The 16,093-nt window shown below is 47.5% G+C and overlaps 1 protein-coding gene and 1 long non-coding RNA gene across 2 annotated transcripts in view; one reads left to right on the top strand and one right to left on the bottom strand.

Annotated features, from left to right (window-relative positions):
• slc7a10a (solute carrier family 7 member 10a) overlaps window positions 1–16,093 on the top strand; it is a 29,433-nt gene that overhangs the window by 2,061 nt on the left and 11,279 nt on the right. The window contains exons 2-4 of the mRNA XM_030376701.1: window positions 3,993–4,197; window positions 5,855–6,006; window positions 14,704–14,829. Coding sequence (XP_030232561.1) covers window positions 3,993–4,197; window positions 5,855–6,006; window positions 14,704–14,829 — 483 coding nt within the window. The remainder of the gene's footprint in view (window positions 1–3,992; window positions 4,198–5,854; window positions 6,007–14,703; window positions 14,830–16,093) is intronic.
• Window positions 4,054–16,063, bottom strand: LOC115558552 (uncharacterized). The gene is made up of 3 exons (XR_003979341.1): window positions 15,054–16,063; window positions 14,714–14,821; window positions 4,054–4,220 (listed from the first exon to the last, which is right to left on the bottom strand). It is a non-coding gene; the product is annotated as an uncharacterized LOC115558552 (long non-coding RNA).

The following is a 16,093-nucleotide window of genomic DNA, read 5'->3' as shown; positions in this document are numbered from 1 at the left end:
AGGATTGAACTGAATAAACAGTACATATATTGTGAGAGAAGTAAAGATAAATAAGGAAAATGCCCTTAATAAAATCAAAAGCGTCCATAGTGTTTCAATTTTGAAATTGATATTGTGTGCTTTTTTGTGCATTCACACTTGTGCATGTGAAATTTGGCCCTCGATAGAGTTACCTGATTAACACGCTAGATAAGTGGCTGAATGAAAAGAACTCGGTACACTGACCGGACACTAGTTTGGCCGCTATTTTTGGAAGCTAAGGTTTGCTTTTTTAGGTCTTTGAAATCAGTTTGGTTGCCACCCAATAATTTTCCAAATATTTTTTACTTTAACAAACAAATAGTTTATCTTGTTTTGTTCCTTGTTGAGATCCTCCCGCACTCAGCGTTGCACCATCAACCCCCCACATCACACAGACACACAAACACAGACACACACACAGACACACACTCTCACACCAACATACACAGACAGACAGACAAACACACACACACACCCCCAGACACAAACACAGACCAGTGATCTGGAAACTTCCCAGATCTCGCTGATCCCAGATTGTTTATACTAGATGACAGCGTGATCGTGCAGAGAAATGAATTGACCCTTTGGCCTCCGCCTCTCCCCCTCCTCCCCCCTCCTCTCCCCCTCCTCCCCCTCCTCCCCCCACCCCCCCTTCTAGCGTGCCAGTGTAGTAAGAGGTCAGCGCAACACAACAGCGTTATGTAACAACCTCCCACCATGGCCTGTAAATACGAGCAGACAGGCCTCAACACCTCCTCCTCCCCCCACCTCCAATACTTCTCCTCAACATCGCCTCCTAGATCCTCCTCACTTCCTCCCGACTCCCCATCATCTTCTCCCCACTCCCAAACGACTCCTCCCGGGCTCAGCCCTCCGACCTCCATCACCCCTCCTCATCCCACTTCCTCTACACCCCCTGCCCTCCCCCTCCCCATCCTCCCCCCCCCCCCCCCCCCCCCCCCCCCCACCTTCCCATCCCCTTCACCCTACCTCCCATCTCCTCTCCCTCTAATCCTCCCACCACCTCCTCCCGACCTCCCCTCCTCCCCTCCTCCTTTTCCCGTGGTTAGTGAGATTTAGGCGTTGGGACCAGGGTGACTCTCTGCCTCAGATGGGACAAAGTCTTTACGTTGAATCAAAATCATCCCTAACCCACTTGTCTCTCCCTCCTGGGGGGCCAGCTCTAATACTGTGGGACAGATACACACACACACACACACACACACACACACACGCACACACACACACACACACACACACACACACACACACACGTCACACATGCACACACACACACATGCACACAGACATACATGCACGCATGTACACACAAACACGCAGGCACACACACACACACACACACGCATGCATGCATTCATGCATGCATGCAGGTCTAGCCAATACAAACAAACAAACACACACGCACGCACAAAGAGTTTTGCTGTGTTGATTCAGCTCGGCAGGGTCCCATTCTGTTGATGTTTTGAAGACGTTTGAGCTCGAGGAACCAAACGGTGGATCACTGCCGGGTGTTGATCCCAAACCAGACAGTTGAGCACTTGTAAACAACAGACTAAAACCCTTTTTGCAAAGAGATCCTGTAAAATTGCCGTAAATATGGTAGGGCCCTAATGTTTTAAACAGAACCAGATACAGCCGGTGCAAAGCCACCCATGGGTGCTCTTACATAGCAGCCCATTGCTCAGAAATCAGATCTTGACGTGTAACACGTAGTGTCAGCACCCTGCGTGACGTGTGAGTGTTGAGGGGCTTTTGCTAGCTGGACAGATTTATGCCACCCTTCAAACGCAGAGTTGCACTGCGTCGTACACAACATTGATTGATGTGTGACGTTACAACCGCAAATTTGTGCGAGCAATGTGTGCGATCGGAAATAAGTTGGAGGAGAAATTGAAGGGGAACAGGGAGACTCACATGAGACGTGTTTCCTGGAGAAGTGGGTGTACTCTTAATTATTTAAAGTGGCCCGTCACCAGAGGATAAACGCCCTACGTTATAAACAGTGACATAGAATACGGTGGGTAAGAATCCTCTTGCATATTTAGTTCACTCAAAAATGGGCCAGTGTTTGCACGTTGTCACTTCATTTCTTCTGCTTGACTTCAGGGAGTAAGGATTATTATGAGACTAACATTAACCACAGAAGAGGTTCCGATTTTGGAAACAATACTGGCCCACAGACTATAGGGCGAGACAGCTACATAATTACGCATTTTGAGTGACCTATTCCTTATTCCTTAGTACATCCATGCAGGAAGATTTGACAACTATTCTCTCATGTATTTATGTAGTTTATGGGACAGTAGTTTATTTTGTAAACGGTCTCTTGCAACAGATAGTCTGTGCCATTATTTGTCAAGCGGCAGTTTGCAAACAATAATGGTCATACACAGGCCTAATACATGCATATAAGCGGTTCAAAAAATCATCATCATGCAAAGAATTCAACAATATGTTAAAAATAATATGTAAAAAATAGCAATATTTAAGTTTTACTTTATGTAATGCAAAAACTCTATTTGACTAATAGGCCTATAGCAAATGTGAAAAGAAAGTGATGGATACTGTATAGATGTCTGTCTGAATCAGATATTCGTTCTCCGTCACAGCGCTCCATGGGGGATCCCTGCTGTGAAGAACAAACCACATCAGAGGGAACGGATTTAGAAAACTGCGTGGGGAACGGGAATCCGAGGGAACTGATTTACACATCAAGGGTATTTTTCTACCATGAGAGGCTCGGTACATTTCAGCCACTGTTTCCGGCAAGATAGTCTCTTTATTGTGCTTTATTGAGGTCTCATTTGCATTTATTCATATGCAATAGGATAGGCTACTCATGTGCTGGACTGTATGGCTAGAGCAGATCACTGCAATAGCGCGCATCAGAGGAGGTTTTGAAGTGGGTAGACGCAGTACTGACTGAAGAATGAGAAGCTATCACTGCGTGTACCCTGCACTACACCACTGCACAACATGTCACCAAAACGTCTCGTCCCTGTGCCGCTGTGACGGTTCACTCTCTTTAGACGTGGTTTGGGCTCTGTTACCAGGGGCGATTCTAGGTAGTGTGGGGGCCCTAGGCAGAGGATTGTTGACGGGGGGGGGTGTGGAGCGATTGTTGACCGGAGGGGGGGGGGGGGTGGAGCAATTGTTGACGGGGGGGGTGTATGGAGCGATTGTTGACGGGGGGGGGGTGGAGCGATTTTTTTTTTTTTTTTTTTTTTTTTGGCTCTAGGGGGCCCCCCCCCGTGGCCCGGGGCCCCCAAACAATTGCGGGGCCCCAGGCAGTTGCCTGGTATGCCTAATGGGATGCGGCGCCTCTGTCTGTTACTGCCTCTGCGGGCGGCCTGAGGGTGGAACAGTACTGTCCCCCCAACTGTGGTTCTCCCTTTTGACAGAGTGCCTTAGGGCTGTTTGATTATGGGAAAAGTCATAATCACGAATATTTTGGCCAATATTGAAATCACGATTATTCAAACGATTAATTTTGTGTTTGAAAACATGTTGTTTTTATTCAGCATGTCTCTATAAAAAGAAGAACTTTGAAATTTCGCCTTACAAAAATACACAAAATGGTCAAAAAGAAAATTTTCCAATCTAAATTATGTACATATATGTATCCAGCTGTTCTTCCCTTTCTATAAAACCTTTCTAAAAAAGCCTGAACCGGTTCTGTTAAAACTGACTTGTACTTACTTGTTATTGACCGTTACTGTGAAACCGGTTGAAAATCAAAGATTTGAAATGAGGCTCTTCTTTTACAGGGGAGAAACAAATGATGAGCTTAATGCTTAGGGTGAGGGTTGGGTAAGCGCATTTGAGCGCACCCACATCATGGTTCAAACAATATTATTATTATTATTACACACACCCACACACACACACACACACTTGCACGCACACACACGTTCATGCTGAACCGTGTCCTTTCTTCTTGCTCTCCCCAGGAAACATCATCGGCTCGGGGATCTTCATCTCTCCTAAGGGGGTCCTGGAGCACGCGGGCTCCGTGGGCCTGTCCCTCATCGTGTGGGTGCTGGGCGGAGGGATCTGCGCCCTGGGCTCCATGTGCTATGCCGAGCTGGGCGTCACCATCCCCAAGTCTGGAGGAGACTACTCCTACGTCACCGAGATCTTCGGCGGCCTGGTTGGGTGGGTGATCTTCCAGCAGACTCCTGATGTAGGGCAGAACAGTATTGACCCAGTTCTACTTCATCTGTGATTATTCATTTGGTGGCATCTAATAGAACAGACTTGGCAGAAATGTAATATAATATCATAAGTACGTCTTAATTAGTGTATAACGTCATTAAAATAAGAATAATTTTGTTTACGTTTCCTTAGAATGCCTTTATATCAACTTAAGTACAGGGTTAGGGTCAGGGTTAGGAGGTTAGGGTTAGGGGGTTAGGGTTAGGGTTAGGGTTAGGGGTTAGGGGTTAGGGTTAGAATACAGGTAGACTACAGGTAGACTACAGTACACTACAGTACACTGCAGTAAACTACGGTATACTACATTACACTTTTGGTTACCAACTGTCAATACGAATGCCCGCCTAGAGCAAACAGCATGATCAGCATTTTAAAAATGTCACAGGCTTCAGATGAAGTTATTTATAATAAAGTAATATTACATTCCATCTGTTGACATTTGTCATATTATGACTACAGAGGGGTTTACACATAAACACACACACACACACACACGCACACACGCAAAAACACACACACACACACACGCAGACACACACACACACACACACACACACACACACACACACACACACACACACACACACACACACACACACACACACACACACACACACACACACACACAAAGCACATAAGATTGTCTACAGGAAGGAATAACGAGTACAGATATACACACCTGATTAGTAGATGGCTGCACTCCAAAGGTTAAACTTAACAAAGGTTAAGCATCTAATACATGATATTAAAAGAGAGCACTGCTTCATACAAGGGTAGGGAAAAATCTGTCCAAGCAGAAAAATCCTGGGAAGTAGAAGCATAAGGGCACACTCACACGGCCATCTGTACCGTGCCCAAGTCCGTTTCACACCCGTACCATGCTAATGTCATGTGAATCTTTCATGGAAACATGACGTTGATGTGGCCACACAATCCTTCATAGGAGGCCAAGGAAACAGGTCCTATTTGAACAATAACCTGTAGCAAACAGGTCACCAGAGTGTGTGTAAATACTGCTGCACGCAGGAACCTGAAGTGAACAAGGGGCCCAGCATTCTACTGACGATCCTGTTCGGAATGTGTGTGTGTGTCTGTCTGTGTGCGTGTGTGTGTTTGTATGTGTGTGTGTGTGTTTGTATGTGTGTGTGTGTGTGTGTGTGTGTGTGTGTGTGTGTGTGTGTGTGTGTGTGTGGGCGTCAATGCGTGCTTGTGTGTGCGTGTGTGTGTGTGTGCGTGTGTGCGGGCGTGCGTCAATGTGTGTGTGTGTGTGTGTGTGTGTGTGTGTGTGTGTGTTCTCTGTCTCTCTGTGCGCGCGTGTGTGTGTGTGTGTGTGTGGGCGTGCGTGCGTCAATGCGTGCGTGTGTGTGCGTGTGTGTGTGTGTGTTCTCTGTCTCTCTGTGCGTGCGCGTGTGTGTGTGTGTGTGTGTGTGTGTGTGCGTCAATGCGTGCGTGTGTGTGCGTGTGTGTGTGCTCTGTCTCTCTGTGCGTGCGTGTGTTCTCTGTCTCTCTGTGCGCGCGCGCGCGCGTGCGTGCGTGCGTGCGTGCGTGCGTGTGTGTGTGTGTGTTCTCTCTCTGTGCGTGCGTGTGCGCGCCACAGGTTCCTGCTGCTGTGGAGCGCGGTGCTCATCATGTACCCCACCACGCTGGCCGTCATCGCCCTCACCTTCTCCAACTACGTCCTGCAGCCCGCCTTCCAGGACTGCGTGCCTCCCTACATGGCCACCCGGCTGCTGTCCACCATCTGCATCTGTGAGCGCCCCTCTGCACCCCGTTACCCCCACCTCCACCCCGTTACCCCCACCTCATTACCTACACCTCCACCCCGTTACCCCCACCTCCACCCGTTACCCCCACCTCCACCCGTTACCCCCACCTCCACCCCGTTACCTCCACCTCCACCCCGTTACCTCCACCTCCACCCCGTTACCTCCACCTCCACCCCGTTACCCCCACCTCATTACCACCACCACATTACCCCCACCCCCACCTCATTACCTCCACCTCATTACCCCCACCTCCACCCCGTTACCCCCACCTCCACCTCGTTACCCCCACCTCCACCTCATTACCTCCACCTCATTACCTCCACCTCATTACCTCCACCTCATTACCACCACCTCCACCTCATTACCTCCACCTCATTACCTCCACCTCATTACCTCCACCACCACCTCATTACCTCCACCTCCACCTCATTACCCCCACCACCACCTCATTACCTCCACCTCCACCTCATTACCTCCACCTCCACCTCATTACCCCCACCACCACCTCATTACCTCCACCTCCACCTCATTACCTCCACCTCCACCTCATTACCTCCACCCCCACCTCATTACCTCCACCACATCACACCACCGTCTCCACCTCATTACCTCCACCTCCACCCCCACCACATCACACCACCGTCTCCACCTCATTACCTCCACCTCCACCCCCACCACATCACACCACCGTCTCCACCTCATTACCTCCACCTCCACCAGATTACCACCACCTCCACCACATCACACCAGCCTGCACCACACTACACCACCTTGAACCACATTACTCCACCCTACACCCCCAAGACAAACCTACTCCCCTCTAGACCCCCCTGACGCCCCACATTACACCACCCTACACAACATAACACCATCCTACACAACATTACACCACCCTACACAACATTACACCACCCTACACAACATAACACCATCCTACACCACAGTACATCCCCCTGAACGGGGACCACATCCTCTCATTCTGTGTTTTATCATCATGGCTGCAGGAACAGACCAATCACATCTCAGCCATCCCTGGCATGCTGCCATGAAGTCAGACATAAGATAGGTTCTGCCTTAGGTAGAGAGAGAGAGAAGAGAAGAGAGACAAGAGACAAGAGAGAGCGAGGGAGAGAGAGCGAAGAGGAGAGAGAGCGAGGGAGAGGAGAGAAGAGAAGAGAGACAAGAGAGGAGAGAGAGCGAGGGAGAGAGAGAGAAGAGAAGAGCGACAAGAGAGGAGAGAGAGCGAGGGAGGGAGAGACAAGAGAGAGCGAGGAAGAGGAGAGAAGAGAAGAGAGACAAGAGAGAAGAGAGAGCGAGGGGGAGAGAGAGAAGAGAAGAGAGGCAAGAGAGGAGAGAGAGCGAGGGGGAGAGAGAGAAGAGAGGCAAGAAAGGAGAGAGAGCGAGGGGGAGAGAGAGAAGAGAAGAGAGGCAAGAGAGGAGAGAGAGCGAGGGGGAGAGAGAGAAGAGAAGAAAGACAAGTGAGGAGAGCGCGAGAGAGAAACAGACAGACAGAGAGAGCGAGAGGTACCATTAGAGAGCCTTGACAACCTATTTTCGGTGACAGAATGTTACAACTGCGGCCCGGTTTGCCAACAGAGTGTGTGTCTTTGTGTGTGTGTTTGTTTGTGTGTGTGTGTGTCTGTCTACCCATGTGTGTGTGTGCTTGCCCGTGTGTGTTTCCATGTGCATGCACGTGCATGACAATGTGTGCTAATATGCTGGTTGGTGGGCTGTGTGTGTGTGTGTGTGTGTGTGTGTGTGTGTGTGTGTGTGTGTGTGTGTGTGTGTGTGTGTGTGTGTGTGTGTGTGTGTGCGTGTGTCAGTATCCGTGTCAGACTACATAATGGTGCCAGTCTTTGGATGTTCCTCTAATCAGAGGGCGTGTCTCTTCCTTTGTTCTTTGTTTTGGTGATGGTTGCCGTGACTCCCCTGTCACCGAGCACATGAGAAAGGGTGAGTGGGCGGGGCGGGGACAACAAATCACTGACGGAGGCTCCCATTGGCTGACGGCTAGGGGGTCCGGCGGGCTCTGCCTCGGTGGTCGTGATGGACTCCTGGTTTTGTTCTCGGTTAATGATGTCATCGGCTATGCGGTAGATCTTGGCGAACAATCCCCCGGGAGACAGCGAGACCCCTCGCACATACTGAAACCTTCCTCCCAACTTCCTGCGTCTATTTCTGATTCAGTTGGTCTTGATGAGCTAGCGTTCAGTGAGCTAGCGTTCTGTTGGTCTGGATGAGCTAGCGTTCAGTGAGCTAGCGTTCAGTGAGCTAGCGGTCCGTTGGTCTTGATGAGCTAGCGTTCAATGAGCTAGCGTTCAGTGAGCTAGCGTTCAGTGAGCTAGCGTTCAATTTGTCTCGATGAGCCGGCGTTCGAGGAGCTAACATTCAGTGAGCTAACGTTCAGTGAGCTAGCGTTCAGTTGGTCTTGATGAGCTAGCGTTCAAGGAGCTAACATTCAGGGAGCCAGCGTTCAGTGAGCTAGCTTTCAGTTGGTCTTGATGAGCTAGCGTTCAAGGAGCTAACATTCAGTGAGCTAACATTTAGTGAGCTAGCGTTCAGTGAGCTAGCGTTCAGTTGATCTTGATGAGCTAGCGTTCAAGGAGCTTACATTCAGTGAGCTAATGTTCAGTGAGCTAGCGTTCAGTGAGCTAGCGTTCAGTGAGCTAGCGTCCAGTGAGCTAACATTCAGTGAGCTAGCGTTCAGTGAGCTAGTGTTCAGTTGGTCTGATGGAATATGAAGTGTGAAACTAATATCAATATTTCCACATTTTGACCAAAAAAATACATAATGTCCCGCCATCACGGCTTCAGAAAGAATACTCTGTCGCAGACTTTGCTGCTATTTGTTACTAAACTGATTTTTCTTGTTCAACTTGAGGACATGTTGTGCGAATAAGCCACCCAAAGGGGGTCGAAGGTCAGCTCCACTGTGCCTGAACAAAACATTACACCATAATCCTCGAAACTCAAATAATCCTGCATGTTGGAGCAAAATCCACAGGTTGTTCAGAGCGCAGCATTCCACATCTGCTCTCTCTAAAAGGGAAGTGTACAATGAGCCTATTAAAGGAGATGACTACAGGGAGTATATTAAAGGGCATGTTTTGAAGGGGAGCCTTAACAGTGGAGTCTCTCCAGTGAGTTTATAGCCCATTTCCAGCTGGACTGAACCCACTTACACCTAATAAAATCTGGAATTTCATTTAGTTGAAAAGGTCACAATCAGCATTCATTCCCGGGAGAAAAAAGGACTCTGCCGTAGTTTTAGGTATTCCTCGGATGCAGCTCCGATCGGCAGTGATGGAACCATGACAACAACCAGTTGGACATGCTAATCTTGTCGTCTTCTCTGGCGCGTTGCTAGGATGCATGTTGAAGTTCCTGACGTTGGCTCATAAATAGACAGGAAAAACATGCGGCGGCCATATTTCTCTTTGTCTCGAGCAAGGTGCAACAATGGATGGTAACAAATATACATTTTATCCCAAAAGAAAAATATATATTTTCGAATTTTGGGGAGAATTTATTGAAGGGGACGTCTACTGGGAGTTTATCACGAAGCAGCGAGCAACACCTCAGTGATACAATGTACAATCCTTTATCACCAATCGTCAACAATGCAAGATAAATACATGATAAAGCCAGTAAATCTTTAGAAGTTGTGTTATACTTCTAGATTACAGTTCTATTGGAAACATTGTCTCTGTCTATCTTAGCGGTGAGGGTAAGGGGTTAGTGCTTTGAGTTGCACTGTGGCCACACAAGCTTAGAAATGTATGCACTCAAATGTATGCACACAAACCTGTCCTATATTTGAATCTTTTGAATTACCCAATAACTTTCACGATTTAATAAGACTCTTTCGTTTGCTGCCTAGCCAAAACAGAAGACCAATTTCCATACACTCACACTTAGGGGATGGTGCAGCTGAATTTTCTAGAGTGTGTCTGACTTTAAGGGAAGAACAAACTACACAAAGAAGAGAGTGGGAGGCTGGGGGGGGTTGCCTACTCCATCATATGGAATGTAGAGATACCAGCGGAATCCTCTAAGCTCCACTCAAACTGAGCATGTGCACGTAGAGCTGGAAGTGACACATCCTGCGCGGAACGCTGGATCTGGAATGTGCAACCTTTTAGGGGGCTGGTAGACCTTCTAAGTTTAGCTGAGGGGTAGAAGAAGAAAATCCCCTGGTCCCTAGTTGTCACGCAGTATGTAACGTCATGTGACTATGTCATGTGACCACGTCATGAACATGCAGATCATGTGACCTCAGGCAGGACTTCGTATTCGTAGACGTATTAGAATAACCGTTCTCGTCACGTTGGTGTCTGGTTCTCATTAGTGGTTACATCACATGGCTTGGTAATATAAGGCTGCACACAACAAATTTAGATGAGCCCACCCCCTTACTCCACACACACACACACACACACACACACACACACACACACACACACACACACACACGTACGTGCTGGAGCGCATGCTATTACTCAAAGCCACCAACTGAATTATCTTAAATCATGCAAATGAAAAATGAATCAGAATAAGAGTTCATCCAAAATCTGAAACAAACCATCAATGTCCATTCAGCTGTCCCATACTGTCCCATTCAGCTAAATGATTTGTATTTATTTTATTGACTTTGGAAAAAATCGAAATGAGTGATCACATTCAATGTAAAAGGACCTTAAGGCGGGCAACTTCAAAACTTCAAAATAGGTTTATGTTATTTTGGCTGACCGAGACCGAATAAGTCAGTTGCAAACAAAAATGTTTTACTAATATTCATGCTACAAACAGCTGGCTCTAGCAAACAGTGATGTACCATCAAAGTAATTAAAATGTGTAATGCGAATGCATAACGTGTTAAACGGGAGTGTTGAGGTAGCACTATGTGTACATTTAGGTAAAACTACAAACCTTGTCTACATGCACAGCAGTCAATTAATATAGGTTGCTTTGATAACATGACCTTTGCAGATAGATCTCAACAATGTTGTTTTGGATGCCAACTTTCTCCAAAAGAGTGATAGTCCATTTTTAGTTATTGTACATGGAAAGGATAGGTTGCTTTTGATAGCATGACATGTGCAGTTGCATCACAGTTCTGTTTTGGACTCCAACTTTCTCAGAAAGAAGGATTTCTAAAGTATTTTTTTAGCTATTGAACATGTCCCCAGAACATGGATGTAACAAAGAATGCCCACCGACATAATACCCCAGATCCGCGAACTTGGATTATAGCGTGAATCTCTCATTATAAATACATCCTCTAAATGCATACTTTGGTGAAAGGATGGAGCATAAGCCAGTCTTTACTAGCCTATATGGGTGAACTAATCTGTCAGTTTTCTTTACCAGCTTCTTCAAATCTTAAACTCGCTCCCCATCAGGTGTTAGAGCTCCTTCAAGGGCTGGTTATGGTCCCACGTTCACGCAACGCAAGCGGGGTTACGGACTCCTTGCGTCGAACCGCAAGGGCCTGACGTGCGCCTCTCAAATTTTTTTAACCTTCCGTCGAAGCGACTCACTCAGCAAGGGCTGAGATCGGTCCGCTCGCTAAAGCCCGACGCAGAACCATAAAGGTCCAGCACTGCGTCGAAGCGTCCGCGTGGCCATTGCGCTGCGTTGAACGTTGAACCATAATCAGCCCTTCAGGGTTGGTTGGAAGCTTTAATTCTGGGATTCTCTCTGAGCTGCGGTGGAAAGCAGTGAGTCAGCTCCACAACGTTCCAGCAGCTCCACGTGGCAGAAAATTAAAAGATCAGATTTCAACCTCTTTGGAACTTAGCCAGTGCATACTTTTTCATTACTGTGCTACTTCCTGAGTACTGTGGTACTATGTTGGTTCTGCCTTGGAACTGTATCACTATGTTAGTACTATGGTAGTACTGTGGTACGACCTTAAGGTGGTACTATGTTAATACTGTGGTACCACTATGGTACTATGTTAGAACTACTGTGGTATTATGTCGGTACGATGTTAGTACTCTGGTATTACCTTAATACTGTGATACTAAGTAGTGTGGTACTATGTACAGACTACCTTTCGTGGTACTATTCTAGAATTGTAGTACTTTGTTGGTGCTGTGGTACTATGTTAGTCTGCTAGAGATCCTCTTGTCCTGTTACCGTGTGTGTGTGTGTGTGTGTGTGTGTGTGTGTGTGTGTGTGTGTGTGTGTTTGTGTGTGTGTGTGTGTGTGTGTGAGTGTGTGTGTGTGTGTGAGTGTGTGCGTTTAGTATTCTGGTGCTGGTTGAGTTCTGTACCACAGAGGTCTTTAATCCTCGTACCTGTCAGCCCACACAGTGACATGGGGAGTGTGTGTGTGTGTGTGTGTGTGTGTGTGTGTGTGTGTGTGTGTGTGTGTGTGTGTGTGTGTGTGTGTGAGCGGAAGTCGCTGTTCCTCCCCCCGGGTTTCTGTAAAACACCACAATGTCGCGGAGGCGAGTCTGGTACGGACAGAACGGCCAAGAATCTAGTGACCGGACGCCCCCTGTGTGTGTGTGTGTGTGTGTGTGTGTGTGTGTGTGTGTGTGTGTGTGTGTGTGTGTGTGTGTGTGTGTGTGTGTGTGTGTGTGTGTGTGTGTGTGTGTGTGTGTGTGTGTGTGTGTGTGTGTGTGTGTGTGTGTGTGGTTCTGACAGGTCCGGTCCCCTAAAGGAGGTGTGTTTCCTTGTCTTGGTTCTGGTGATGGATGAGTTTTAACCATCCACCCTCTTCCCTCCACCCTCCACCCTCTCTAGCTCCCTCCTAAACCCTCTACCCTCCACCCTAAACCCTCTACCCACTCTACCCTCCACCCTAAACCCTCTACCCACTCTACCCTCCACCCTAAACCCCCTACCCTCCACCCTTCTCCATCCACCCTCCACCCTTCTCCATCCACCCTCCACCCTCTACCTTCTTTAGTAGCACATTAGTTTACATGCTAAGGATTTAGTTTGCAGAGTGTACAGCTACATATATTTTTTATTCCTTTGTTGTAGGATATGTTATTCTGAGTTATTTTTTACATTTACAACATCCTACACATTTCTTTTTTTTTTTATGCAAAACAATTAAAATAAATATATAAATAAATGAATAATAATAAAAATAAATGATAAATATATCTGTACATCCACATACATAGATCTACATAAAATGCATATACATCAGTACACATCTACAGCTACATAATATGAGGCTTGTTTCAGTTGACACGTCTCCTCCACTAAATAAACAACCTGGTAACTATGATTCAGTTCTCTCAGCTTGTTCTGTCCTGTAGGGGTTTAGTGAGACCCAATTACACACATACCTCACTGTTATACCCACACAGATAATCTCAGAAAGAAAAGACTGAAAGACCGGCACACCCATACACCCACCGGAAGTAGAAGTGCAGGAAATAGCACAATATGGCCGGATATCTGGGGGCTTCTCATTTCTCTCACCCCTTTGTGTGTGTGTTCCCCTGTTCCTCACCTGTGTGTGTGTGTGTGTGTGTGTGTGTGTGTGTGTGTGTGTGTGTGTGTGTGTGTGTGTGTGTGTGTGTGTGTGTGTGTGTGTGTGTTCAAGTATACCTCACTGTATACCTCAATCTTTTGGTTAACCAGGGTCCAGGTACAGAGAGAGAGAGACCTCTCTCTCTCGAATCTTTTTTGCCTTTAAAGACAACAGGCAAAAAAATACAACTCATAGAACCAACAAGATTCAAAACTAACTATAGCTGAAAACTAACTGAGAACCCCCTAAGGCTCAGGCTAAACACAAACCAGAGGAGGACCTTCCTCTGGCTCGACTCCATAGAATACCGATGGAGCAGGTGTGTCCAGTGGAAGAGCAGGCGACAGTTGAGAGGCAGACAGGTGCTTTTAAGGAGGTTAAGACCTGGTGACAGTCAGTGAGTGACTGATGTGCATTCTCACGTAAGGAGCGTGAGAACGCACGGAGCGCATGTGCGTGCGCTCCGTGAGATGGGGCGTGGAAAAGGTTGTTGTTCGGACAAAGGCGGGAATGTTTCTGAGCACCGACATAGGCGGGAATGTTTCTGAGAACCGGCTGCGACAGCGCCTCCTGGTGCTGGCCGCGGGTACTGTAAGGGGCCGTGGCCGTGAGGGGCCGTGGCCCCGGCTTCACCCGCGGTTCTGTCACTCACTTGGGTGAACTGTCTGTCTGTCTGTCTGTCTGTCTGTCTGTCTGTCTGTGTCATGTAGTGTAGAATGTTCCAATACATATCAATTACAAAATATACGAGACACCAACTTGCAAAGGATTCAGTGTATTAATGAGGCAAGCGCACTACGACCAATTCATAAACTGACATCCAGGCTCTCCACAGTTCAAACGCAAAGACCTTCCTAGCACAACCCGGGCTGAAACTTCAAACGTCTAAATAACACAACACACAATAACTTTGTGGTGTACCTTGCAATCGTGACACGTAAACATGCTGCCATTCAAATATGTGTTCCTCTTCAAACTCCGCTGTTAAGAATTCTTACTGTGACTTCCATGAACCAGAGGTCTCTGCTCCACACTGCCAACATCAATCCCATGCATTGTTGTTTCTCAGTGTTTCTCACCTGTGTGTGAGTGTGTGTGTGTGTTCCAGTGTTCCTCACCTGTGTGTGTGTGTGTGTGTGTGTGTGTGTGTGTGTGTGTGTGTGTGTGTGTGTGTGTGTTCCAGTGTTCCTCACCTGGGTGAACTGCTCCAGCGTTCGTTGGGCCACCCGGATCCAGGACGTCTTCACCGTGGCGAAGCTCCTCGCTCTGGGCCTCATCATCGTGGTGGGGCTGGTCCAGATCTGCAGAGGTAACGCACACACACGCACACCACACAACACACAACACGCACACCCACATCCCACACACGCACACACAACACACACCCACACACCCACAACACACGCACACACAACACATGCACTGTTACGGCCCATGATAGGTGCTGAACATGAATTAATGGACCAAGCGACGGTATTAGCAAAAGCAGGGGTGTTTATTATTAACCCGTCAATTAATCCGAAAAAGGCCAACCATCATGATCCCAACGCAGGGGATGATAGTGATGAAACCACGAAAGACGGTGGCGAAGCCAGGAGCCGGTTGCACGATCCTTTGGGTTTCAGGAGGTGGAAGAGAGAGAGCGCGCTACCGCAGGTGGATCTCCTTAAGTAGGGAGGTATCAGGTGCCTGCAATCACTCGTTAGCCTGCGACCACAGGGAGAAAGGGGGAAACAGAAATACCTGCCCCAGCAGGGGGTGCCAAAAATGAATACCAACTTAATATAAATGAGGGTTCGTAACACGCACGCACTTGCACACGCACAAACACAACACATCACAACACAACACACACACACACTCATACACAACACACACACACACACGCACATGCACACGCATACACACAAACACGCACACACACACACTCTCTCTCTCTCTCTCTCACACACGCACACGCAAGCATACACACAATGAATGAGTAATGAGATCCTCTGACCAGGTGGTAGTGAAGGGGTTAACAGTGCTAAAGTGGTGCTAGTGAAGGGGTTAACAGTGCTAACGTGGTGATAGTGAAGGGGTTAACAGTGCTAACGTTGTGCTAGTGAAGGGGTTAACAGTGCTAACGTGGTGCTAGTGAAGGGGTTAACAGGGCTAACATGGTGCTAATGAAGGGGTTAACAGTGCTAACGTTGTGCTAGTGAAGGGGTTAACAGTGCTAACGTGGTGCTAGTGAAGGGGTTAACAGGGCTAACGTTGTGCTAGTGAAGGGGTTAACAGTGCTAACGTGGTGCTAGTGAAGGGGTTAACAGGGCTAACGTTGTGCTAGTGAAGGGGTTAACAGTGCTAACGTGGTGCTAGTGAAGGGGTTAACAGTGCTAACGTTGTGCTAGTGAAGGGGTTAACAGTGTGGTAGTGAAGGGGTTACCAGGGCTAAGGTGGTGAAAGTCAAAGTAAAAGTAAAAATGATTTGTAAAGCACAGTATCAGACACAGTGGTTATTCAAAGTGCTTTAAAATAAAACAAAAAAAAATAGAATGAAATATATATATAAATAAACAAATAATACAAAT

This window comes from Gadus morhua, chromosome 14, assembly GCF_902167405.1.
Source record: "Gadus morhua chromosome 14, gadMor3.0, whole genome shotgun sequence".
NCBI classification, from domain to species: domain Eukaryota; kingdom Metazoa; phylum Chordata; class Actinopteri; order Gadiformes; family Gadidae; genus Gadus; species Gadus morhua.
Note: the sequence above shows the minus strand (reverse complement) of the source record. Positions and strands in the feature narration are given on the sequence as shown.